This window comes from Macaca thibetana, chromosome X (genome assembly GCF_024542745.1).
Source record: "Macaca thibetana thibetana isolate TM-01 chromosome X, ASM2454274v1, whole genome shotgun sequence".
Lineage (NCBI taxonomy): Eukaryota > Metazoa > Chordata > Mammalia > Primates > Cercopithecidae > Macaca > Macaca thibetana.
Window position 1 is genome coordinate 113142396 of NC_065598.1, and position 27780 is coordinate 113170175.

At 36.4% G+C, this 27780-nt stretch overlaps 1 protein-coding gene across 7 annotated transcripts in view; it reads right to left on the reverse strand.

Moving 5' to 3' along the window:
* KLHL13 (kelch like family member 13) overlaps window positions 1-27780 on the reverse strand; it is a 201293-nt gene that overhangs the window by 98480 nt on the left and 75033 nt on the right. For 5 of the 7 annotated variants that reach the window (XM_050777506.1, XM_050777500.1, XM_050777499.1 and 2 more), the window contains exon 2: window positions 24119-24192. The exons of 1 other annotated variant lie outside the window; for it this stretch is intronic. In XM_050777506.1, coding sequence (XP_050633463.1) covers window positions 24119-24168 — 50 coding nt within the window. In that variant the 5' untranslated portion in view covers window positions 24169-24192. Of the gene's footprint in view, window positions 1-24118; window positions 24193-24632; window positions 25255-27780 lie in introns of those variants that run through there. One more of the 7 variants, XM_050777503.1, reaches the window with a different exon arrangement.

Genomic DNA, 27780 nt, shown 5'->3' on the forward strand with positions numbered 1-27780 from the left:
GATAAACTTATTTTCAATCTACTTTGATTAAAAGCATTTTTGGAGATTTTTTACAATATCCAAAGATTATAACCAACAACAATTTATTTCCTTGCAAACAAAATAGAGAGGAAAAGTATTATTGGCTAGGGATGAGTGTAACAGTAATGTTATACTCACTTCAATAGCTTTCAAGGGCTGTTTCCCATGCTTTTGGATTTTGTGGACCAATGTAATTTCAAAAACATTTTGGGGTCCTACATAGGATACTCAACTTTATTTTACAAAGTCAGGACATTTTAAAAGGCAACCCCTTATCCACAATTTCAAAATCCAAACACTTGGAAATCAATTTTTTCTTGCCTGTAACTCATTTGGCAGCAAAATCTGAACTGATATGAACTCATCTGGCAGTCAAGCTTGACCTGAACTGACGCGAGGCTACTCACAGGCTTTTTCTCTCACTTAGTATAAATATTCTTTTATTTCACTGCAGAAACATTACTGTAACTGATTATGGGGTGTCACCTCAAACCCTACTGGGGCTGTTATGTAATATAGGACACACAGACTGTTACCTTTCTAAAATCCAAAAAGAATGTAAGTTCTGAAACATATTTTGTCTCAAGGGTTTCATATAAGGATACAGATACAGTCCTTGATTACCATCGTAAATTTAATTTCATTAAATTAAGGACAAAAGAGCATTTGAACAAGCAAAAAGTGTAAAGAATAATCTCAGAAGAAAGGATGGTCCTTTGCAATCAATAAAGTTAGCTCTCTGGTAGATAATCACTACACTGTTGTTTCTCATACATCACTGCAGACCTGTGGCAATATCCGTAACAAACCAGCTTCCATGACTTAACTGGCATATGAGAACCACTGCCATTAGAAACCTGTCTACTCAGATGGCTTCAAACTCAAAAGATGACCTTTGGAACCTTTTCATAGTCTGGGGTAGGACTATCGTAATAGGATCTGAAGATATTCTATGATATCCGTTAAGATATGATATCCGTTAAGATATTCTATGGCTCCTGCAGGCCATGGATAGATGATATTTAAGCAGCAAAAGAGCCAGTGGTAATGTGATATCCATCCAACAACAGAATTTTTCATTGTTTTCTCCTTGAACTGTTTTAAGTGAAGAAATCAGAAAGTACCTACAACTCTGATCCAAATCTAACTGAAAAGATTCTTTGATTTTTAAAGAACTAATGCAATTGAATGAACATAAGTATACAAGGCTAAATCCTGATTGTCAGAACACTGGACAAGATGGAAGAAAAAGCCACCAGCTAGGTCGGGTATGGTGGCTCACGCCTGTAATCCCAGCATTTTGGGAGGCTGAGGCAGGTGGATTGCTGGAGCTCTGGAGTTCGAGACCAGCCTCAGCAACATGATGAAACCCTGTCTCTACCAAAAATACAAAAAATTAGCTGGGCATGGTGGCACATGCCTGTGGTCTCAGCTATTCAGGAGGCTGAGGTGGGAGGATTGCTTGAGCCTGGGAGGTAGAGGTTGCAGTGATTGTGCAAGCCTAGATCGTGCCACTGCACTCCAACCTGGGTGAGAGCGAGGCCATATCAAAAAAAAAAAAAAAAAAAAAAAAAAAAAAAAAAAAAAAAAAAGGGGCCTCCAGTAAATCATCGTGTTGCATAAGAATCTTACATATTTTTCAGATTTCTTATTTCTGAACACTGCCAATTCTCTGAACAGTTTGATATATTAACAAACTGGACTGCCTGGACGTGTCAAATTCTATCCGAACAGATACTAATGAATCAAGTGTGATGACAGTTTAAGAGACATAATTTAATCTCTCCTATAAAAGCTACCACCTGCATTTATAAACAAGACAATAATTATTCAGTTTAACAACACTTAATGAGTCTCTACTTTGCCTAAATCACCAGGTTAGATGCAGGAAACAGGTGGCTAGATGGGAAGATGTCATTTTCCTCATGGACTTCATGGTTTGGTCAGGAGAGATGATTAAAAAAATTATTATACAAAGTGTTAAGTGTTATGATAGATGTGCAATAAAATGCTATGGGATGGAATGTCATGCAATTCTCTCAGAGGCAGGGTTCGTAGTGCTAAGATCCATCAAGAGCAAAGGCACAGAGAAGGGCCTAAAATAACATACAGGGGCCTGAATTACAGAAAAGGTTATGGTGCTCCCTCACATGTATTTCAAAATATAAATAATTCTAAACTATGAATTAAGTGTAAGGAAGTTCAACAAAGATCTAATTTCCTTGATGATGACATGAAACATCAAATACTCTTTTTCTTCCTCATTGTTTAGTAGCTATGTCTGCTTGGTGTTCCAAGCATGTGCTTGATCTACCTTCTGGGTAATCGCACACTAACACAGAAATACAAAAAAAATGTGGCACACTTGGGGAAGGGTAAATAATGTGGTACAGTAATAGCACAGAGTACCAAAATGAGAAGCAGCAGAAACTGAGGCTAGAAAGGAAATTTGAGAACACAATGTGAACAGCTTTCTATGTCATGCTAAGGAAATCAGACTTTTTGAACTCATATTCCTAACCCTAAATAACCAGGAATAGGTTACTGTGCAATAGGTTTTTAAAATACCTCTATTCAAAAATGAAAGGCTTCACTCTGGCCAGGCATGGTGGCTCACACCTGTAATCCCAACACTTTGGAGAGCCGAGGTGGGAGGATCACTTGAAGCCAGGAGTTCAAAACCAGCCTGGACAACATAGAGATCCCATCTCATTTTTTTTAAAACTCTTTCTTCTAAGCCAGCTTTGCTGAGAGTTTATATTTATCAGTGCTGTTTGTTTGGTTAGTGAAAAGAAAAAAATTAAATAAAAAACATAAAAATAACAAAAAGAAGTATTATGAGAAAGAAGTAGTGATTATACCATAATTATGTGAAAATCATCTTATTTCCAGTTGCCTCATTTTTAACACCTTATTAGTTAAAAATCAAGCCAGTGATAATAATAAACCAGTAAACAAATTAATATTAATCTGAAGAAAAGGACTCAAATTGACAAGCAAAAATCTCATAAATTATAAATAATAAACCAGTAAACAAATTAATATTAATCTGAAGAAAAGGACTCAAACTGACAAGCAAAAATCTCATAAATTATAATTTTAAAATGTGGATGTTGACTACAGGAAAGCAGAATTTATAGGAACTACAATAGAAAATAAATATCCAGTACAAGGGTAGTAATCCTTACAAATCATAGTTGTAAGGAAAAAGGTGGCAACAACTCATCAAAGTACAGAAAATGTTCCTTCCCTTCCCCTTCCTGAACAGTTCAATCCATTAGTAGGGCCAAGCAAAGTAGGCATGCCCTGTGAAGAGGGCACCATAGAGACTCTTTGTGGGGCTTGAGAAGATGAGGAAGGTGTCATTGCAGGAAGACTACATCAATGGTAGACTGATGTGGTAAGGTGAAGTGCAAACAAAATGAGGGTATTCATGCAGGGAGGTGGCAGCTACAGCCAGGATTTCTGGAAGTCAGAGTTGGGGAGGCAAGGGTATGTCAACAGGGCATGGGCTACATGTGAAGGAACTGGTCAAATAATAAGAGAGATGTTTCTTAATGTTAGCAATTGAGAAGTTGGCAATTGAGAAGTGAAATCATGAAAAGGGAGAAAACTAGAATGAACCCTATGGTATTGGGTTAAAATTGAAGGTATTGGTCAGAACTCATGGTTTCAATGGATAAATATATAGGCATATATGTATAAATGTATATACATATTTATGCGTGTATATACATGTATACAAATATTTCCTAGCTCTCGCCATCAAAAGGGCCTTGGAACAGCAATACTGGAATAGCAATGAGCACTCCTAGCAAACAGATTTTGGTTCAAGACATGATTCTCCACTAAAAGGAACCATGATGTCTGATTCCAGAGCTAAGGCAGAGAAAGTACAAGATGAAATGGAATGTAATGAAGCACTCAGAAAGTACAAGATATACTCCGAACATAAGGAAGGATGATTGAGACTTGTCAAAAAGATACATAAACCAGCTAGAAGGGGATCATACAAATATGGGACCACTTGGCATCAAAATAAATCAAGGATTGTAACTGAATAAAATAGGAAAGTATGACTCCATATTGATGCAATAAATGAAATATTGAAAGTCTGATAAGGAATAATACATTCGTATAGTCTCAAAGTATTCTCAACCTCATGAGAAATGCTATGAATTAGAAATAAAAGAAAAAGTAACCTTGCAGTGGAGAAGACTGACAGATACCACCCTAATCACGTTATCAAGTTGTATGGGACAAATCAATATCAGGTGCCACCTGATAGGATGCAATGAGAAGATTATGTCTGTGCAATTCCTGCTGAAGAAGCAAAACCTCAATAATATCATGAGGAACAATTAAGACTAATGCAAACTGAGGGGCATTCTACAAATTAATTGGCCTGTAATCTTCAAAAGTGTCAAGGTCATAAAAGTCAAGAGAAGACCGAGAAAGTGTTCTACATGGAAAAACATTAAAGAGACATTACAATTAATTGCAATGCCTAATTCTGAAGCTGAGCTTTATCCTATCAATAACACTTTTGGGATAATTGAAAAAATCTGAATGGCCTTTGATTAGAATGTATTAATGTTATCAGGGACTTGAGCATATGTGGATTTTTGTAGCCTCAGGGGGTCCTGGAACCAATGCCCCACAGATAACAACAGATGACTGTATATATAAAATATTAAACAATTATTCATAATGGCTGGAAACTATCTTGCATGGAGGGCATTGGGACAAAGATTTGTGATAAATATTTTTGAAAATAATTTTTTAAGTTGAAAACAGCCATTATCTTAATACCCTCCGAAAGAAAACTCACAGTATGGTATAGTTGACATAGACATAGGGTGTGGTAGACAGGATGATGGGCCCCCAAAGATGTCCACATCTTAATTCCTGAGACCTGTGCATATGTTGTCTAACATAGTAAGAGACGATGCAGGTGTGATTAAGTTAAAGACTGTGAGATGGGGAGATTATCCTGGATTACTCAGTTGTGCTCCTTAACATTGGAAGAGGAAAGCAGCAGAGGTTCAAGTGAGGAGATGTGAGAAAGATTTGACTTGGCACGGCTGGATTTGAAGATGGAGGAAGAGAGACACGACCAAAGGCACATAGGTGGCCTCTGGATGCTGGGAAAGGCAAGGAAACGGATTTTCACCTACAGGCTCCAGAAAGGAACACAGTCCTTTAATTTTAGGCCAATGACCTGCAGAACTGTAAGGTAACAAATCAGTGTTGTTTTAAGGCACTGGATTTATGGTAATTTGTTACAGCAGCAATAGAAAACTAAGACATGGGCCTATAAATAGCTGGAAAGAAACTGTGTAATGATTTTAGCAGTCTTTTTTAGGGAAAACAAAACAACTGAGGCAGGAAAGTGAAGCGTAACTGAATTAACAATGTTGTTAACAGCAAGGGCTGTGCCTGGATATAGGTGTGTCATTAGATATATGTTTAAGGCCATATAATACATCAGAATTGCACACATTGCAAAGTTTAGAACAGACTGGGTTGAGTTTCCATTCCATTTTTATCCATCTCCCTACCACCCAGTGATTATTAGATCAATACTTACTTTCTATCCAACCCACAGAAAAGAAACTACTGGAACTATTTAGATAAGAGGGAAAGTATTTTACATATAAAAAGAGTGGTTAAGGCTATACTAATTTAACTATAAATACTAAGTTCATCGCATGGACTGTACAATAGTGACAGTCTAACAGAATACATTTTACCAAAGAAGGGCTTTATTTTGCATTAAATATGTGAAATGCAGATTTCTGAGGCAAAAATAACTCTTAAATGTGCCAAAAAACAAACAAACAAACAAACACCAAACCTCTGGGTACTCATGTCTTGGCCCTTTCCCTTGCTATGTGAACTTGGACAAATGATCTCACCTTTGAATATTAGATTCCCTGTCATTTTACATTTGAGAGGGTTAACACTATCTCTACAATCTTTTCCTATCTAAAAAAGTGTAGTATGTTATTTGTGGAGCCACAGCTATTCTTAGAAAAACAAATAGTCTTAACTCTGCTTTCAGCTCCTTTCAAAAAAATCAGCTTGAAGTTATTCAGGGTCCACCTTTCAGGGAGAACATAGTGATTCAAGCATATCATCTCATTAATTTTCAAGACAGGAGAAAGTATTTTTGTTCTGACAACAGGAATAAGAAAGAAACTGGTACCACTGTTAAGTTGGCAGAGTCAAGACCAGAAAACAGTGGTTTTCAAACTCCACACTCAGTATCACATTCTGCCTTTACAACAGAAAGGTCAATCAGGTAAATAAACTACCCTTAAAGGGAAATGGGAAGGAGTATAGGGTCGAAAGATAATATTAATATACTTTCCCCTTTGTATCACATAGGTAGAGGATAAATGTAACATTGAGGGGCAGGCACTTGGGGCCGGAGACCAAATAATTATCGCTCCCTAGAGGCCTTATTAGACTTAGCACTGCTTCAGGGAATCTAGGGAGAAAAGAGTGTTCTAGGTGACCTCCCACTGATTTGAGTAGCCTCCCAAGTTTGAGAAGTCAGAAGTAGGAGTCAGTCAGGTGAAGTGGCTCATGCCTATAAGCCCAGCACTTTGGGAGGCCCAGGTGGGAGGATCGCTTGTGGGCTAGGAGTTCTAAGCCAGCCTGGTGAACACAGTGAGATCCCATCTCTACAACATAGAAAAAATTAGTCAGGCATGGTGGTGTGCACCCGTAGTCCTAACTATTCAGGTGGCTGAGGTGGGAGAATCACTTGAGCCACTGTACTCCAGCCTGGGCAACAGAAGGAGACTCTGTCAAAAAAAAAAAAAAAAAAAAAAAGAGAGAGAGAGAGAGAGAGAGACCTGCCAGCCCTGGAAACTGGCTGATCTCAGCCAAATTTGGGCAAAATTATATATTAGTATTTTCAATAATGTGCCAGGGAAAAAGAAATGACACTGTCTACATCTAGGCACAGCTCTTCCTGTCAAAAACAACATTAAATTTAATTTGGATTCACTCTGCTGCTTCTGTTATTTGTTTCCCCTAAAACAGATTGCAAAGATCACCAGAGGATTGTATTGTAGCTACCTATAGCTCATATCTATGTCAGCTGTGCCATGCTGTGCTGATATAGGACAACATCTTTACCTTCAGGATCATGCATTTCATAACACACCATGGATACAGAGGGCCTCAGGAAGGGAGGAGGACACATTGCCCTTCTCTCAATGGTGGATTAAGGACTCTCAGAAGAGAATCATAGTAGGCCTATCTGTGGATCACAAAGCCTTTAAATTGCCATAGCTATTAATAAGTGCCAAAGACAGGCACAGAAACTATAACCCAATGAAAAGGTAGATCTTCCAGGGGAAAAAAGGTATTAATCTTTTTCTTTTCATTTTAATCTGAAACAAAGCAATGGTACAAAGAAAACCAAGTGCCGAATGGAGGGAAGGGGTCAAAATATCACACAGCACTGATAACCAGAAAGACAAAGGAAAACTTTGTCCTCTGGCTATATATTTTTAAAAGCATCCACATTGAGGCTCTGAATTATTTCATGGGTCCATATTCCTGGTCACATGTAACCCAAAATAGAACATTCCACAACTGTTGTTCAGGAGCCTTTGAAAATTTTACATAATCTTTCTAACGATCACCTTGTAACTACATTTGCTGGGAAGATGAAAAGGGGAAAAAATAAAAGACTGAAAAGGGAGGGAAGTGAAATTTGTTAAAAGAAAAAATTTCTTTTGTCAACTTCCAGGCTTCCAACTCATTAATAGTACTTAACCTATCAGTGTAAATGTATGCACACCCAAAATAAGCAGAACTAGCTTGGCCTTAGGGTAAACGCCATGGGTGTCTATTACAATGACTCTTGCCAATACAACCAATGTACTACTAGTATTGGAACTTTAATATCTACTACAGACACCACAGAAATAAGATCTAATACTATGGGAGCTGTAAGAAAGGGATACCTAATTCTGCCTGGAAGAGACAGGAGGACACATTCCGCTACATTCACTTCCTGGCCTCTCTAAAAAGATCATCATGAGAAGTGTTTATTACTACCATGAATTAGTTGTAGGTAATGAGACACAGGAGAGGTGATACAGGACAGGCAAAACCCTTGTCCTCAGGGAGTTTGCATTCCAGGGAAGGAAAAAGACTGGCATATGGCTAAATGCAAAGACTCTGGAGCTAGACTCCCTGCATTTGAACCCTGGATCCATGTTTATTTACTGTGCGACCTTAGACAATTTACTTAATCTCTCTCTGCCCCAAAGTCCTTGTTTGTGAAATGGGAATAATATGAAGTGTCTACTTCATAAGGTTATTATGAGAATAACATAAATTAATATGCATAAAGGTTTTGTACCTAGTACAAAGTAACGCTATTTAAGTGTTAGCTATTATAATGACTCTTGCCAATACAACTACTATGAGTACTGGGACTTCAATCCCCCCTGCCAACACCAAAATGTAAGAGTCAATGCTATGGGAGCCATTAGAAAGGGATACTTGGCCACATGTGGTGGCTCACGCCTGTAATCCCAGTACTTTGGGAGGCTGAGGTGGGTGAATCACTTGAGCCCAGGAGTTGAAGACCAGCCTGGGCAACATGGCAAAACCCCATTTCCAAAAAAAAAAATAATAATACAAAAATTAGCCAGGCATGGTGGCACACGCCTGTTGTCCGAGCTACTCAGGAGGCTGAGGTGGGATAATCACCTGAGCCTGGGAAGTCAAGGCTGCAGTGAGCCATGATTGCACCACTATACTCCAACCTGGGTGACAAAGTGAGACGCTGTCTCAAAATAAATAAATAAATAAGAAAAGGACACCTAATTCTGCTTGGAAGTGGCATGGGATACATTTCAGTGAAAGTTTCACAGAGAGGTCCTAAAGGATAAACAGGAGTGGGTTAGGCCCAACATATGAGAGAAAGCATTCCAGAAAGAAGGGTGGCAATATGAGGGAACGTGTCACCTTCCAATGTTGGGGAAGGCTGCAGTGCATGCTCTGCACAGGAGAAAAGCCTGGTGAGGTAGAGAGGAGCCACATAAGAGACCTTGCCACACTGGGAGCCACTGAAGAAATCTAAACAAGAAAACAATATGACCATATTTACATTTCAGAAAGATCATTATGGCTGCAAAGAGAGAGATAAACTGTCAGGGGAGAAGGGGAGGGCTAAGACTAGAAGAAAAAAAAAACAGATTAGAAGGATATTTTAATGATCTACCTGACAAATTATGTGGGCCAAAACTAAGGAAGTGATAATAAGGATAAAGCAGCAGGGGGAGTGAATTGGAGAAATAATTGGGAAGGAGAAGTGGACTTAGTGACTAACTGAATGTGAAGGATGAGAAAGAGTCCAGGATGATGCCCCAGTTTCTGAGTCAGGCACCTGAGTGAATGGTGGTGTCATCAAACAAGACCAAGACTATAGATGAGAAGGCAGGTACTCAGGGCTAAGATTACATGGGATTGGACATTAGATATGCCATGCTTACAATACTGGGGAATCTTTGTGTTGAATAAACATTTGGATTTATGAGATCTAAAATATTAACAGCACTTTCAGTGCAGTGGGATTACACTTTCCTATAATTTTTCCAAATACTTCTCAATTAGCATAAATTATACAATTGGATAAGAAAGATATAAATACTTGAATATTCAATTTTAAATAACAAATAGCTAGTTACTTCTGATCCTGCCTTGCCCAACTTACTGTTGAGTTAATGGGTGCAGCACACCAACATGGCACATGTATACATATGTAACAAACCTGCACATTGTGCACATGTACCCTAGAACATAATGTATAATAAAAAGTATATATCTTGAAGACAGAGTCAGGAAAACCAGTGCCAGCACTGAAACTGAGACCTGGCAATGTTGTTGCTTTTTAAAGCAGCCAGAGTTCTAGTACCTTTTACTGTGTGGCCCTTTCTGACCACCACCACCATCAATTCCTCTTTGTGCTTATATCAAGTCAGAAATTACAGCTCCTGGTATATATTAGGAAGCCATTGTGCCAGACTCTGAAAATGGGGCATATTAACTTATTTCCACTGTGACAAATGATCACAAACAGTGGCTTTAAACAACCCCAATTGATTACCTTACAGCTCTGGAGGTTAGAAGTCAAAACTTAAGTATTAGCAAAGCCTCAGGGGAGAGATGGTTTTCTTACTGTTTTTGTTTTCCAGATTCTAGAGGCTACCTTCATTCTTGGCTTGTGGCACCTTCCTATATCTTCAAAGAGCATCACTCCAACCTCTGGATCCATCATCACATCTCCCTTTTCTGACTTGCACCTGTGTCCCTTTTATAAGGATCCTTGTGATTGCAATGGGCCTGCCTGAATGATCCAGGATAATCTCCTCATCTCAAAGACCTTAACTTAATCACATCTGCAAGTCCATTTTGCCATGAACAGTGTCATAGTCACAGGTTCTGGGGATTAAAATGTGGACATCCTGGGGGGCCTGTTCTGTCTACTGCTGGTAGTATTTGTCAGATTTCTTCACTATAAAGTTATAATATTTTTCCATTCCACATTCTTGTCTTTGTAAGCGAATCATTAAATTAACACCCAGTGGAAGGAGAACAAAGTTCTAGCATATAAAGAAGATATATATACAAACAAACATTCACAAATAAAATATGGAATTCTTCTGTAAGGAAGACTTATCTCGTCTACCCTACTTATTTATTCAATCGTTTATTTCTATTAATATTGACTCATGGATAAAAGAGAAAAGGGTGGGATTAATACACAAGAGCATAGACAGAGGGGAAATGGTTAATTCCTTTATTCATTCATTCAGCAAATATTTATTGAGCAACTCACGTGTGTAAGAAATGGTTGCAGGTGCTGAGATTAAAACAGTAAACAAGTCGAACAAGATGCCTGGCCTCTTGGAGCTTCTATTCCAGTGAAAGGGGATAGAAAATAAATAAAGAAGGAAAATATCTAATAGTTGGAGGGATGAGTCTTATGCAGAGAATTAAACTGGGATGGTGTGACAGTAGACAGTACACAGGTGGCCACTTTAGATTGGATGGTCAAAGGAAACCTCTCAGAGGAGAGGATATTTAAGTAAAGATCTAGACAACAAGAGTCAGCCACATAAAGACCATGAACAAAAAACATTTTAAACAACAGTACAAAGGCCTTTCAGGGAATCCTTCTTCCTTTAAGAATGAACAGACAAAAACAAAAACAACTAGCATGGAAAGCAGTAATGGAAATATATTGAAAAACACTATTTCTTATTGAATACAGAAACATGACTTCAATGAGCCAGGAAGAGAAAGCCAAGTAAGACAAGATGAGGAAAGATATAAATTATGTTGGTCGAGGAAACTAAAGGAAACTAAACCAATGTGATAAACAAAATGTACATTAAAGGGAGCAAAGAGAGGATTTGACACAGTATAGAGCAAAAAACAATACATAGAAGGAAAATAGATAAATTATAACAGATATGGAAGGCACTACTACAACTAATACCCCCAACATGGAATCAGCCTAAATATCTAATATCAAGACATGGTTTGTACCACAGAATGGCTTATACTATCCAGCTATTATAACTACAAGTCTTTACTGACATCAAAATATTCAAAATCTAGTAAGAAAAACAGGGAGGTACAGACATGATATATAGTATACCAAAACAGTAAGCACTTCCATTTACTGAGTATTTACCATATGCCAGGAACTTAACTATCTTACAAACATTTTATTTAATCCACAGAACAATCCTATACAGTGACATTACTTTATTTTATAGATGAGGAAATAGACTCATAGGAGTTAAGGCACTTTCCAAATTTCACACAGCTAGTAAGTAGCAGAGTTCGAATGAAATCTATATTTGGCAGACTTCAGAGCCTCACCCTTAACCACACTACTATAACCAGATCATATTCAATAAGTAAAACCTTAGTTACATTTAAAAATGTACCAGAAGACTAGAGTGAGAATACATCAAGGTGTTAATAGAGGTTATCTTATGTGATTATTTACCCTGCATATATATAATTTTCCATTTTTCTAAGTGTTCTATAATAAATATGTATTATAATATAATATATAATATAATGTACTATAATACATATTTATTATAGATAATTATAATAAATATATATTTATTTAATATATAAATAAATAACTTTATATATTTATAAAGTTATAAATATATAAATACATATTTATTATAATTATTTACCTATAATAAATATGTATTACTTGTAGAGTCCAAACAAACAAAAAATGGTGGAGGGAGAAAACAAACAACTTTTGTCTGGGACTCAGAAAAAATTTAGACTCGAGCTATAAATGAAAGGTCTTCAGTATGTAGGCAAGGACTGAAATAATTGCGGTAGATGAGATTGCACAGCAAGAATGTAAATATGAACAGCAACACTCAAGAAGAGAAACTGGAGTAGCAATTATTCTCCCCAAGAACAGATACACTTTCTATGACCTGGAAAATTCCTCCAAATATAGAAAACATGCAACGTTACTAACAAGTTCATATCCTTTGTATGAAAGCACCCAACTCTTCAGTTATAGGAACAAATATGGTGATAAATTTCATGTGCGTCTACCATAAGATCTTATGACAATAATAATGGATAACCAAAACCTACAGAATTTCTAAACCAAAATAATTCCAATGTATAAAAAGTAACTGGTCTCAGAATTTCATGTGTTACCCTCTTATTATTTTTATTGGCTAGATCTTCTAGCCAAAGATTTGGCTTACAATTATTGCCACGCTTATTTCACAGACGATAAAACCCTCGTAAGTTTTTAATCTTCAAAAAACACAGAACAAATATCTTCATTGAAAGTGAGAAAACCAAATTATGATAAATTAATAAAAGGACATCTCCAATGGCTGATCACCTTGTTAAATTTGTTTTATATGAAGTTAATCACATATGTGTTTATTTACATACATTATGGTAATGTACTATGTGCTTAGGCTTAAAAATATAATTTTAGACTTTTAAAACAAAAGGAAGACTTCCATCTTCCAATTCTTACATTTTACAGATGAGGATGCCGTTTGACAAATAGTAAAGGCTAAATATTTTTAAACATGGAATGACCTGATTCCCAGTCCTGTATTCCCTTGACATTCTACACCATGAAGACATGATTATACATTATGTCAGTACAAAGTCTGGGCTTATTCCTAGAATCTATACTAAATTCAATTAGCCTATTTTACAGTTTTAAAGATTGTCACTTAATATTAAATTACTTAACTATAAGTAAGAGTTAACTGTGAGAAACAAAAGAAAACTAACCATTTTACTGAATAAAATCACCAGCCAGTAATTGTTGAAAAATGCTATAACTTCTACAGGTATTTACTGAAAGCTTATTGGTGCAAAATCCTGCATTATGCACAATACAGGATATAAAAATACATTAGATGCAGCCAGTCACTCTCTGAAAGGGCTCCCTTAGGCATAACCAAATAAAGGCTCAAATTACTTCAATGCAGAACCAAACATGATAAAATTCATTGCAGTGGTAAAGCAGTTCAGAGGCAAGAAGCTCTCCTGATCATGTGATTGGATTGATCAGATGAGACTTTATGCAGGGTATGGAATTCAATATGGGTCTTGCGGAACAAGTAGGATTTTAATAGTCATAAACAGGAAAGGACAGTCTAGGTGACATTATCGGATTAACAATTTTAAAGGATCATTCTGACTAGAGTGTGAAGAATCCAGTTGGTTGCCAAACATTGTAAAATTTATCCCTAAGTATTTCACGAATGCATTCCCTTTCATTCATTCCCACTGCTATCACCTTTGTTCAGACTCTTCATTTCTTTCTTTGACTACTACCACTGGTCTCCTAATTTTCCCATCCTCCTTCCCCAAATAATCCACACAGCCACCAAAGTGATCTTTCTAGCAGTATAAGGCAGATCACATCACTCTTCCGTTTGTAAGTTTCAGTAGATCTCTGCAGTCTGTGAAGTATGTATACTCCTCAGCATAAACATAAACATAAAATGCTTCTTAACTTGGTCCATACCTCCCTCTCCTAACTCATCTCCAGCCTTTTCTTACTTTGCTCCTTATCATTACAATTAATAATCATCTGATTTTGATTATAGCTCTGTGAATACATCATGCTTTTTCATGTCTTCATGCATAGTAGTGCAATGTGAGGTTAACACTGGATGTTATCCTAAAATTAAGATACAGCTATAGAATAATTTGAAAGTGAAAAGGCAACATGGCTAGATTTGAATTCTGAAACGAGAACTCTAATTAGAACCCAGAGAAAAATGAAGTAACCCATTGGTTATTGCAGGATGTCAGGCAAAAGACGAGAGTAGCTTGAACTAAGATGGTGGTAGTGGAGTGGAGATGGAGAGAAGTAAAGGAAACATGACTTCACTCATAAAGCCTGCCCTGACCACCCCCCCTCCACAAGACCAGGTGTATATATGTGTTATACACATTCAGTAGCACCCCATACGTCCTTTCAACAGCACTTAAGAAACACAATTATTTGTGTGTATTCCCCACTACACAGAAAACCATGTATTATCATTCACTGCTATATCCCTAGCACCCTACCCAGTAAATGGTGAATAATATTTGTTAAAATGATAAAAATATGATTGTGCAGTGTTTGGTATTCTTTCTCCTGTGTTGGAAATACCGGGCAATATTTTATACTGTGTTTCATCTACAAAAGACTACTTTTAGAAGACTGAAACTCTGTCAGAGCATTACAGAAATGCTTATTAGATCCAGGAATGCAATCAGAAAATACTGCCACAACAAACTGGTGATTCTCACCACAACGTGTCCTCCTAGACATTACCATAATGTATGCATGAGGATGTTCAGATAAGTATACTGTTTGCATCAAAGCAAGCCACATGTGGCTGACTTCTCCCTATACCTCATAAAGCACTAGAATAAAACTTCATATAAGGTAAAATATATGATGGATGGTAGGTTACAAGACTAAACACATGCAAGACTGATAAGAGGTTAATGCCCTTCTACATTGACCTCTGCTCACTCTTAACTCTTTATCTTGCCACCTGTCTTATTAATTTTTCATAATAATTTTCTCCATGACATATATTTATCATCTGACCACACCACACCCCCAGAAGGAGGTCAGTGAGTAGAAGAACTCATCACTTTTCATCATACTTTTGCATGTGAAAATGTTTAGTTCTTATCAATTACACAATAAATATTTGTTGAGTCAGAAACAGAACAAATACAGATTTTTTACTAGTCCTTCATTTATTTAGTAAATTAATGAGCAACTACATAGCAGACATTGTACTAATCATGGAGATACATTTCTTTCAGATATTCATTATCTTATTGAAGATTTGCTTCGCCAAATTTTTAAATATCCTACTAAATTTATGTAGAATGTACATGATAATTTGGAAAGAATGTATCTCTTCTTAGCATTTAGTCTTTTATCAAGAACCATGGTATGTTTAATTCTGCATTCTTAAAATGTCTTCTTCCCTGTCTCTGAGTAGAATTTTTAAATATTCATCATATAAATCCTAGACATTTTTGTTGGGGTTATTACTAAATATTTATATTTTGTGGCTATTATAAATTGTTTTCCATTATATCTTCTAAATGGTGATTTCTGATACAAATAAAAGGTACTGTTTTTAAAAAACTTTTATTTATATCCAACTATTTTTTATAACTCATTAGTTCCAGCACTAAGGGGTTGTTTTTAAGACTTACTTTGCATAGATATAGAAGCCTAAACTTTTTTATTTATTTCTATTTTTATTGCATATATTTAAAGTGTACAATATGATGTTTTGGTATACATAGACAGAGTGAAATGATTACTATAGTTAAACAAATTAATATATCCATCACCTTCCACAGTTGCCTTTTTGTGTGGTGAGTACACCTAAAATCTACTTCCTTAGCGAATTTTCAGAATACAACCTATTATTATTAACTATTGTCCTCATGCCATAGATTACATCTAGACTTATTCACCCTACCTAACTGCACATTTGCATGCTTTGACCTTCTTCTTCCCATTTCTTCCCACTCCTGCCCCTGTGTTTCTATCTATTTGACATTTACAAATACAGTATTTTTTGTTCGAAGTCTGCCTTATTTCATTTAGCATAATATCCTCCACATTCATCCATGTTGTTGTAAATGGCATTATCTCCTTTTTTTATTATTATTATACTTTAAGTTCTAGGGTACATGTGCACAACACGCCAGTTTGTTACATATGTATATATGTGCCACGCTGGTATGCTGCACCCATCAACTCGTCATTTACATTAGGTATATCTCCTAATGCTATCCCTCCCCCTTCCCCCCATCCCATGACAGGCCCCAATATGTGATGTTCCCCACCCTGTGTCCAAGTGATCTCATTGTTCAGTTCCCACCTGTGAGTGAGAACATGCGGTGTCTGGTTTTCTGTCCTTGCGATAGTTTGCTCAGAATGATGGTTTCCAGCTGCATCCATGTCCTTACAAAGGACATGAACTCACCCTTTTTTATGGCTGCATAGTATTCCATGGTGTATATGTGCCACATTTTCTTAATCCAGTCTATCATTGATGGACATCTGGGTTGGTTCCAAGTCTTTGCTAGTGTGAATAGTGTCACAATAAACATGTGTGTGCATATGTCTTTATAGCAGCATGATTTATAATCCTTTGGGTATATGCCCAGTAATGGGATGGCTAGGTCAAATGGTATTCTAGTTCTAGATCCTTGAGGAATCGCCACATTGTCTTCTACAATGGTTGAACTAGCTTACAGTCCCACAAACAGTGTAAAAGTGTTTCTATTTCTCCACATCCTCTCCAGCACCTGTTGTTTCCTGACTTTTTAATGATCACCATTCTAACTGGTGTGAGATGGTATCTCATTGTGGTTTTGATTTGCATTTCTCTGATGGCCAGTGATAATGAGCATTTTTTCACGTGTCTGTTGGCTGCATAAATGTCTTCTTTTGAGAAGTGTCTGTTCATATCCGTCGCCCACTTTTTGATGGGGTTGGTTGATTTTTTCTTGTAAATTTGTCTGAGTTCTTTGTAGATTCTGGATATTAGCCCTTTCTCAGATGGGTAGATTGTAAAAATTTTCTCTAGGCATTATCTACTTTTTAAAAGACTGAATAATATCCCATTGTGTGTGTGTGTGTGTGTGTGTGTGTGTGTGTGTGTGTATCACAATTTCTTTATCCAGTCATCCATTGAAAGTTGTTTCCATATCTTAGCTATTGTGTATAATGTTGCAATGAACATGAAAGTACAGATATCTCAAGGAAGTGCTAATTCCATCACTCTTGCATATATACCCAGAAATGGGATTACTGGGTCATATGGTAGTTCTGTATTTAGGTTTCTGAGGAACTTCTGTACTGTTTATCCTAATGGCTGCATCATTTTATATTCCCACCAACAGTGTGCAAGGGTTCTCTTCTCTACATCCTCTCCAACACTTGCTATTGTTTGTATTTCTGATAATGGCCATCCTAATAGGTGCAAGGTGATATTTCACTGTGGTTTTCATTTACATTTCCCTGATGATGTGATGTTGAGCACCTTTTTATATGCCTGTTGGCCATTTCTATGTATTATTTTTTAAAATATATCTATTCAGGTCCTTTGCTCATTTTTAAGTTGTGTTATTTGGTGGGTTTCTTTTCTACTGAGTTATGTAAGTTATGTTAAGATATTAACCCTCATCACATACATGGTTTGCAAATATTTTCTCCCAATATGTAGGCTGCCTTTTCATTTTGTTTATTGTTTTTTTTCCCATGAAGAAGATTTTTATGTTGTCCCAACTTGTTTATTCTTGTTTCTGTTGCCTAAGCTTTTGGGGTGATATCCAAAAAAATCTTTGCAAAGGCCAATATCAAGGAGTGTTTCCCTTGTGTTTTCTTCTCTTTTTTGTGACGCTCTTCCTGATAGCTCTGATCCCTTGTGTTTACTTTTAGAAGCTTTATGATTTCAGGTCTTACACTTTGGTATTTAATCCATTTTGTGTTTATTTTTGTGTACAATGTAATATAAGGATCCAGTTTCATTCTTTTGCAAGTGGATATCCAGTTTTCCAAGCACTATTTATCTTCTAAGAATTGGTAATTTTGTCTTCTTCCTTCCATTAGTTATGCCTCTTTACTGACATTGGACAGAATTTATAGATATATATTAAATACTATGTTGATTGTGGGCATCCTCATTTTATTGCTGCTTAAGGAACAACTCTTACATATGACCATTAAGTGTGATGCTGAATTGTTGTCTCAGAGAGATATTTTTTTCTTATTATAAGAGCAAGTTTCCGTCACTAATCTTTTAAGGGCTCTTTTCTATTCTTAAAATGAGCATTTAATTGTTTTCAAACACCTTTGGATTTTCACTTTTGGTTCTCATTATATCTATGCATTCTTTTTTTTTTTTTAATTATACTTTAAGTTCTAGGGTACATGTGCATAACGTGCAGGTTTGTTACATATGTATACTTGTGCCATGTTGCTGTGCTGCACCCATCAACTCGTCAGCACCCATCAACTCGTCATTTACATCAGGTATAACTCCCAATGCAATCCCTCCCCCTCCCCCCTCCCCATGATAGGCCCCGGTGTGTGATGTCCCCCTTCCCGAGTCCAAGTGATCTCATTGTTCAGTTCCCACCTATGAGTGAGAACATGCGGTGTTTGGTTTTCTGTTCTTGTGATAGTTTGCTGAGAATGATGGTTTCCAGCTGCATCCATGTCCCTACAAAGGACACAAACTCATCCTTTTTGATGGCTGCATAGTATTCCATGGTGTATATGTGCCACATTTTCTTAATCCAGTCTGTCACTGATGGACATTTGGGTTGATTCCAAGTCTTTGCTATTGTGAATAGTGCCGCAATAAACATACGTGTGCATGTGTCTTTATAGCAGCATGATTTATAATCCTTTGGGTATATACCCAGTAATGGGATGGCTGGGTCATATGGTACATCTAGTTCTAGATCCTTGAGGAATCGCCATACTGTTTTCCATAATGGTTGAACTAGTTTACAATCCCACTATGAATAACTTTCATGATCTTAAACCATTCTCATGCTGGGATAAAACTTTCTTAGTCAAAAAGAGTTTATTCCCTTTATATATTCTTTTTTATTTTCAGAGTCTTGCTCTGTCGCCCAGGCTGGAAGGCAGTGGCACGATCTCAGTTCACTGCAACCTCCGCCTCCCAGGTTCAGGCGATTCTCATGCCTCAGCCTCCCAAATAGCTGGAATTAGAGGTGTGCACCACCACACCCGGCCAATTTTCTTTGTATTTTTAGTACAGACAGGGTTTCACCATTGACCAGGCTGGTCTTGGACTCTTTACCTCAGATAATCCACCCTCCTCAACCTCCCAAAGTGTTGTGATTCCAGATGTGAGCCCTTTCAGATATTTCTGAATGTTTTTGGTTTTATTGTATTTAGAATTTGAAATTGACCCATAATTTGTATATGGATGCAAGCAACGTTTTTCTCAAGTTTTGGCATTTGAATTATGCAGCTTCCCATTATTTTCTATGTTCTGGATCACTTTACTTAGAATCAGAATTATATTTCTTTCAAAGGGGCTTTATTTATAAGAAACGTTACAAGAGAAGAAAATCAAAAGTCATTGTGTTATAAACTAGGGGCCATAAGACTAGGTCTCTCTGTAATGCCAGATTTAGCTCAAGATATCATTCAGTTACCTTGCCATTTACAAAGGTATTAGCTTAGAATTAAAAGTACAAAGAACTTTTCTTCTGTAAAGTGGTCTTATTAATTACTTAGATCCTATGTGGAATCTAGTATGTACATTCACTTCTCTGGTTTGTGGCCAATAATGCATTTATAATGTGTAAAACTGTAAAGAAAAAAAAACTGTAAAACTAAAACTGTAAAACTTTTGGAAGAAAGCCTCAAATTTGGAAAGGCAAAGATTTCTTGGGCAAGATACAAAAAGCACCAAGCATAACGGAAGAAAAATGATAAACTGAACTTCATTTAAAAAAGAACTACTGCTCATCAAAAGACACAAATACCAGAATGTGAGGGTAAGTCATGGACTGGAAGGAAATATTCACAGTACAAACACCTATATATCCAGAGTGAATTAAAAACTCCTAATAATCAAAATAAAATAACAACCCATTTTAAATGGCCAAAACACTTGAACATATGCTTCTAAAATATATCCAAATAGCTAATAAACATATGAAACCTATTCATATCATTAAACATGAGGAAAATGAAGAGTGAAAACCATAATGAGGAAGTACTACGCACCCACAGAATGGCTAAAATTAAAGAAGCTAACAATATCAAGTGTTAGTAAAGATTCTCACTTATTATTGGTGGGAGTATAAAATGATACAACTATTTTCAAAAAACATTTGGCAGTTTCTACAAACGTTAAACAACAGTAGCTTACTCTATGTCCCAGCAATTCCACTTCAGTATACTGTAAATCTAAACAAAATGAGTGCATGTGGCCAAAATAAGTTTTACACAAGAATCCTAATAACAGTTTTATGCATTACAGCCAAATGTTGGATACACCTTAAATGACTATCAACAGGAAAACAGATAGAATAAATTGTTGTATATTTAAACAATGAAATATTACATAGCAACAATAAAGAAGGAGCTGCTGATACATGCAGCTATAAATTCAACATCCTCTGATCTACTCCTGTTTTCACCCAACATGGCCACATATTATCCCTGCTATGATTTCCCTATTTTCTATATCTGTGAGCAAGTCTATTTTATAGCTCCTAAGGTGAATATTCCACCCTAGCCCACGTGATAGTACAGTAGTCCCTGCTTATGCATGGTTTCACTTTCCCCTGGTTTCAGTTACCCACGGTCAACCACATTCTAAAGAAAATATCAAGTAGAAAACTCCAGGAATAAACAATTTATAAGTTTTCAATTATGTATAATTCTGAGTAAGGTGATGAAATCTTGCACTATCCTACTTCACTCCACCCCACCCACAACATGAATTATCTCTTTGACCAGCATCCATGCTATAAATGCTACCCACCCATGAGTCACTTAGTAGCCAGTTCAGTTATCAGATCAACTGCTGAGGTATTTCAGTGCTTGTGTTCACGAAACCCTTATTTGACTTAATAATGGCCCACAGTGCAAGAATAGTGATACTGGTGACTTGGATATGTCAAAGAGAAGTTATAAAGGGCTTCCTTTAAGTGAAAGGGTCAAAGTTCTTGACTTATAAAAGTATGCTCTCCCTCCACCAGGACACATGTTTACCTACGTAAGAAACATGCACATCCTGCACATGTGTCCCAGAACTTAAAATTAATTTTAAAAAATCATATGCTGAGGTTGCTAAGATCAACAGTAGCAAAGAAATCTTCTGTTGGTGAAACTGTGGAGAAGGAAGAAGAAGCTCGTGCTAGTTCTGCTGTCACAGTAAAACTGCAAGTTATGACCGCAATGCATGATAAGTGCTTAGTTAAGATGGAAAATGTTTATATTTGTGAGTAGAAGACATGAGCAGAAATATGCTGATTGATGGCAGTTGGATTTGGTACTATCCTCAGTTTCAGGCATCCTGGGAGCCTTGAAATGTATCCTGCATGGATAAAGGGGAACTACTTATACATTCCAACAAACAGGCACCCTCATATTATATTTCCCTAATGGGATTATTATGAAAAATTCCCTCTATGGTATCTGTCAAATAACAGTGACTTTATATATGTTCCCTTCTTACCTCAACCTTTCCTACATTTTCTTTACATCTTACAACATGCCTGTATTTTAAAATACGTCAGAATTGAAAAACACTAATACTACATTTTCAAAATAATTAAAATCTCACTTTTACATTTGAATAACATGAGGGATCTTCAAAAAGTTCATGCAAAGTGTGTATTTTGAAAAAAACTGTGCACGGATTTCAATTTTTTTGCACGAAAATAAACTCATAGTAATGTGTTATAACATGCCTGAACAGGACCTGGTTTGAAGCACTAAGAAGTATAAGACATCAGTTTGAAAAGAGACCCTATCAAAGAAACATGAATTCTGCTAAAATTGAAACAAGAACAAACATCAAATTTTTCACAAAGTTTGGGTGGGAGAATGGTGAAATCGTTGATGCTTTATGAAAAGTTTATGGGGACAATGCCCCCAAAGAAATCAGCAGTTTACAAATGGATAACTCATTTTAGAAAGGAATGAGATGATGTTAAAGATGAAGCCCGCAGCAGCAGATGATCCAAATCAATTTGCAAGGAAAAAATTAATCTTGCTCATGCTCTAATTAAAGAGGACCAATGAATAACAGCAGACATGATACCCAACACCACAGATACCTCAGTTGGTTCAGCTTACACAACTCTGACTGAAAAATTCAAGTTGAGCAAACTTTCCACTTGATAGGTACCAAAACAATTACACCCAGATCAGCTGCAGAGAAGAAAAGAGCTTTCAATGGAAAATTTTAAACAAGTAGGATCAAGATTCTGAAGTATTTCTTCAAAGAATTGTAACATGAAATGAAACATGGCCTTACCAGTATGATTCTGAAGACAAGCACAATCAGAGCAATGGCTAGGAAAAGGTAGAAGTAACCCAGTCAAAACAAAAGCAGAGTGGTCACGAGCAAAAGTCACAGCAACAGTTATTTTGGGATGATCAAGACGTTTTGCTTGAGGATTTTCAGAAGGGCCAAAGGACTATATCATCTGTTTATTATGAGAGTGTTTTGAGAAAGTTAGCCAAAACATTACCAGCAAAATGCCTAAGACAGCTTCACCAGAAAGTTCTTCTTCACCATGACAATGCTTCTGCTCATTTCTCAAACAAGGGCAATTTTGTGAGAGTTTTGATGGGAAATCATTAAGCACCCTTCTTACAGTACTAATTTGGCTCCTTCTGACTTCTTTTTGTTTCCTAGTCTTAAAAACCCTTTAAAGAGCACCCATTTTTCTTCACTTAATAATGTAAAAGAGACATCACTGATATGGTTAAATTCCCAGGGCCCTCAGTTCTTTACAGATAGACTAAATGGCTGGTATCAACACTTACAAAAGCATCTTGATTTGGGTGGAGCTTATATTAAGAAACACTTGTTTTTTATTTTTATCTTTTATTTCCATTTTTCCATGAACTTTTTAAAGTTCCCTCATACTAGCTTATATATACTGCTTACTATCTGCCCAGCTCACTCACTCATGCCTGCTCTCCATTTTTTTCTCTCTCTCCACACATGCACACACACTTTCACACATCCCCCACCTTTCACACTTATTTAATCTTCACAACAACCCTGCAATGTAGGTACTATTATTAACACCATTTCATAGGTGAGGAAGTTGAGGCATAGAATGACTACGAAACTTGCCCAAGGCTACACCACTAGTAAGCATCAGAGCCAGGATACAGAAAACTCTAACATACTATTCCAAATGTTTCACCTAAACTGTACAATTAAGCTACTGGGAATAAGAGAGACTCTGTCATAGCTGCAAAACAAGGCTATTTTTCTTTAAATAATAAATTTAAAATCCTAGTGTGTCAGAAGAAGCTTTAAATATCTCATAGTAACTCCCTGAAAAGGTTTTAACTGGATTTTTAAATAACATAAATATATACAATCACAGGACAATCCTATTTTTAAAAATGTGTTGTTGGCACATCTATTCTTAAGCTATGGATACCTCTATTTATTGAAAGATATGCCTTTAAAACTGAAAATTCAAATAAATATCTCCAATGACTGTATTCCAGCTGTTCATAATTTATATCAGTTATATTTTCTAAATATATTCTCTATTTTTTCATTATCTCAAGACACATTGTCACTAACATCCTCTTTATTCGATTTCTTTGTCACTTAGTCATTCTCTAATTCATTCATACAGTAAACACTTATTTTATACCAAGTATTCAACAAATATTTATTGAGTGCCTGCTATGTTAGGTATAAAAATAGATAGGAAAGACATTATATAAGTTAAACTGTTTCCATAAATATACCGGTTACGAAGTATTGCAGCAACCAATTCCCCTCTATGCAGATGATCCATCACCTCTAAAAGTTGGATAATGACCTGTTCAGGAGGAAAAGAAGCCAATATTTACTATGAAGATTAATACTAGAGTTTTCAAACTGTTCTGTTTTTATAATATTTTTATATATTTCATGGTTGAATTAAAGGCAAAATGTATGCCCCTGTACTTAATGTCCATATTACATCTTAAGAAAATTAAGAAATTGAATCTTAGTTAAAAAACTTAAAGTAAAAATTCTACAAAATTTAATAGTGAATCACTAAATACTATTGACTAAATTTCATGTGAAATCAGTAACTAATGATTATCCATGGAAAAGCAACCAAGTGGAATAGTCCTCCCTTATCCATGGTTTGGCCTTCTGCAGTTCAAAAAATATTAAATGGAACATTCTGAAAATAAACAATTCACATGTTTTTAAATTGCACACCATTCTGAATAGCAGGATAAAATTTCACACTATCCTGCTGCACCTCACCTGAGATGTTAATCATCCTTTTGTGCAGCGTATCCATGCTATATATGCCACTTGCTTGCTGACCACTTAGTAGCAGTCTCAGTTATCAAAAAAAAAAAAAAAAAAAAAAAAAAAAAAAGTATATATAGGGTTTGGTACTATCCCCGGTTTCAGGCATCCACTGGGGGTCTTGGAACATACCACCTGCAGACAAGAGGGACTATTTATACAGGACATTGGAATAAACTGAGAATCAGAAGACCTAAGGAGTCTGTGTGAAGTTGGGTTAGACAAGAGAAGTTAGAAGGTGGGAGGTGAGGCAAATACATGCCACATAGATACAGACACACTGATTCCCATGTTACCTGGGGGACTTGGGTCTGAGAAGTCTATAAACAGGGAACACAATTTTAGAATTGGTTGCAAAAAAATATAAGCTAGAAAGGTATAGTACTTTGAAATTCGAAAGACATAAAATAGGGCATAGAAATATTTTCTTGGCCTGGGTTGAATTTTTGTTTCGGTGATTATTTTTGTAGGAGAAGAGTAGATGAGTTTTGGTAAACTGAACTATATCTAAAATACTTACATTTTAGTAATGCCAGTGTATAGCACTGGGAAGGTAGAGATATTTTATGTATTTATTCCATTCATTTCAGATATATTGGGAAGCAAAATGTATATTCTACTTAAATATCTCTTGTTAATAAAATCAATTTATTACATTGGGAAGATAAAAATGCATAATACACAATTTGGTTTGTTCATAAAGTTATGATGGCTGGGTGCAGTGGCTCACGCCTATAATCCCAGCACTTGGGGAGGCCGAGGCGAGCAGACTGCTTCAGGCCAGGAGTTTGAGACCAGTCTGGACAACATGACAAAACCCCACCTCTACAAAAATACAAAAATTAGCTGGGCATGGTGGTACGCGCCTGTAGTCCCAGCTACTCAGGGGGCTGAGGTGGAAAGATCTCTTGAGCCCAGGAGGCAGAGGTTGCAGTGAGCCAAGATCACAGAACTGCACTCCAACCTGGGTGGAAGAGTGAGACCCTGTCTCAAAAAATAATGATAAAAGAAAAAGAAAAAAAAGTTATGTGAAGATCTAAAATAATTAAGCAAGCAGGAGGAGGGATTCTTCATTGTCACCAGCCCTCTTCGCCCCTGAATTTAAGGAAAAGAAATAGAAGAGGAAAAAATACTCTGTTTATTGGGTTTTCATAATTCTAAAAGGAAATAAATCAAATGACATCATTTATGTTTATTTGTACAATCATTTTTCTGCTTATAATTCTGTTATTACAAGTAAAGAAACTGAGTAGGCTAAATGAAATTAATATTTTACAGAATCTCACATGAACTGATCTTTGATTTACCTTCTCTAAAACATGTTAAAGTGATGAGAGAATTTGAGATGTTAAAATGTTTTAATTATGTTTAGACTATACAATTATTTAGAAGATTTGAAAACGGAAAAATCTATATCTAGATGACTGCTAGAAATCTGATAATGTAAAACTAAATAACTCATGCCCTGTTTCACTAATTGCATCTAGGATGAAACATATAGGTCCTGAAATTGGGCATGCAAATTTTCTCTTAATCTCCGCTACGGTTTGAATGTGCCCCCAAAAAAGCAAGTGTTGGAAACTTGACCTCAACACAGCAGTGTTGGGAGGTGGGGCCTAACAGGAGGTGTTTGGTCATGGGGGCACCACCCTCATGAAGGATTAATGTCATTATCATGGGAGTGCGTTCCTTATAAAAGGACAAGTTCAAGTTTATCCTCCTCTTGTGTGTCCTCTCTCTCTCTCTCTCTGCCTCTTTTTGCCCTTCCAACTTCTGCCATGGGATGACACAGCAAGAAGGCCCTTGTCAGATGCCAGCCTCTTTATCTTGAATGTCCTAGCTTCCAGAAATAAATTTCTGCTCATTGTAAATTAATATGTTATATTTAAATTATAATGTACTCTGTTATACACAAAGCACAAAACAGAACAACACAGTATTCTTGTTTCAACCAATCCTCATACTGTGCCTGGATTTTGAGTCTGGGACATTCTCATTCAGATTCTCTAGAAAATAAACTTTTTGGTCTCCTAAGGAGCACGGAGTAGGTGACAGAACATGGAACTGCAGCCACTTATCAAAAAGATTTTCAACAAATAACTCATGTATCCAATCTCATGACACATTCCTGCCTTCCACAGACCAGGTGCCTCCAAATCTTAAAATATTAGGAGTTCTATGGGAAGAATTAGCTGGTTTCTCTCAGAAGTTCATGTAGAAGGAGATATTTTGAAGTTGAAACTTCCATTGCAATAAGTAAAAGTTAGTTAGAACCTTACATCTATCAATGCTTCTACTCCTGTTCTCTTTGTGTTATTGAGTTTTTCCACGATCTTACGCTCGTTTTCATGGAGTTAGGAAGGGAGAAGTAAACATATGTGATCAAATTTATCTGGGAATTAACTTTAACCAAAATTTTTAGCCAGGGAACATACATATGCATGTGTGTGTATATATATACACACACACACACACACACACACACACACACACACATATATATAGACAAATATATATTTGAAAATCAGCACAGCTCCAATATGGGGATAGAAGAGAGATAGACTAGATATCTAGAGATCAGTTAAGAAAGTTCTTCTAGAGTCAAGAACTGAGATAAGAGCCCAGACAAGGTCTATGGGAATAGCCAGAGTGAACTAGGACTGATTGACTAAAAGATCATGAATAGATATTACAGGGATAGGGATATCATAAACAAAATCACAAAATCTGTTTAAATAACTGGGATGAGGATGAAGATATCAAGTGAGGTAGCACATAGACAATCAGGAAAAATATTGCAAAAAGGAGAACAATCGTCTGATATACACACATTTATGTACCATAGGACACACCAAACAGTGTCTAACAGAAAATTGAAAAGATTACATCTAGATTTAGATTGGAACTAGAAGTGTCAATGTAGGAATATTTAGCCAATTAAGTAACAAGGGAAGTGATGAGATTGGGAAATGTTACTCAAGTGAAGGCAGTCAGAGCAAGATGGCTGAATAGAAGCCTCAAGTGATCATCCCTCCTGTAGGAAGATGAAATTGAACTATTTACACCTAAAAGAACTTTCATAACAACCAAAAATCAGGTG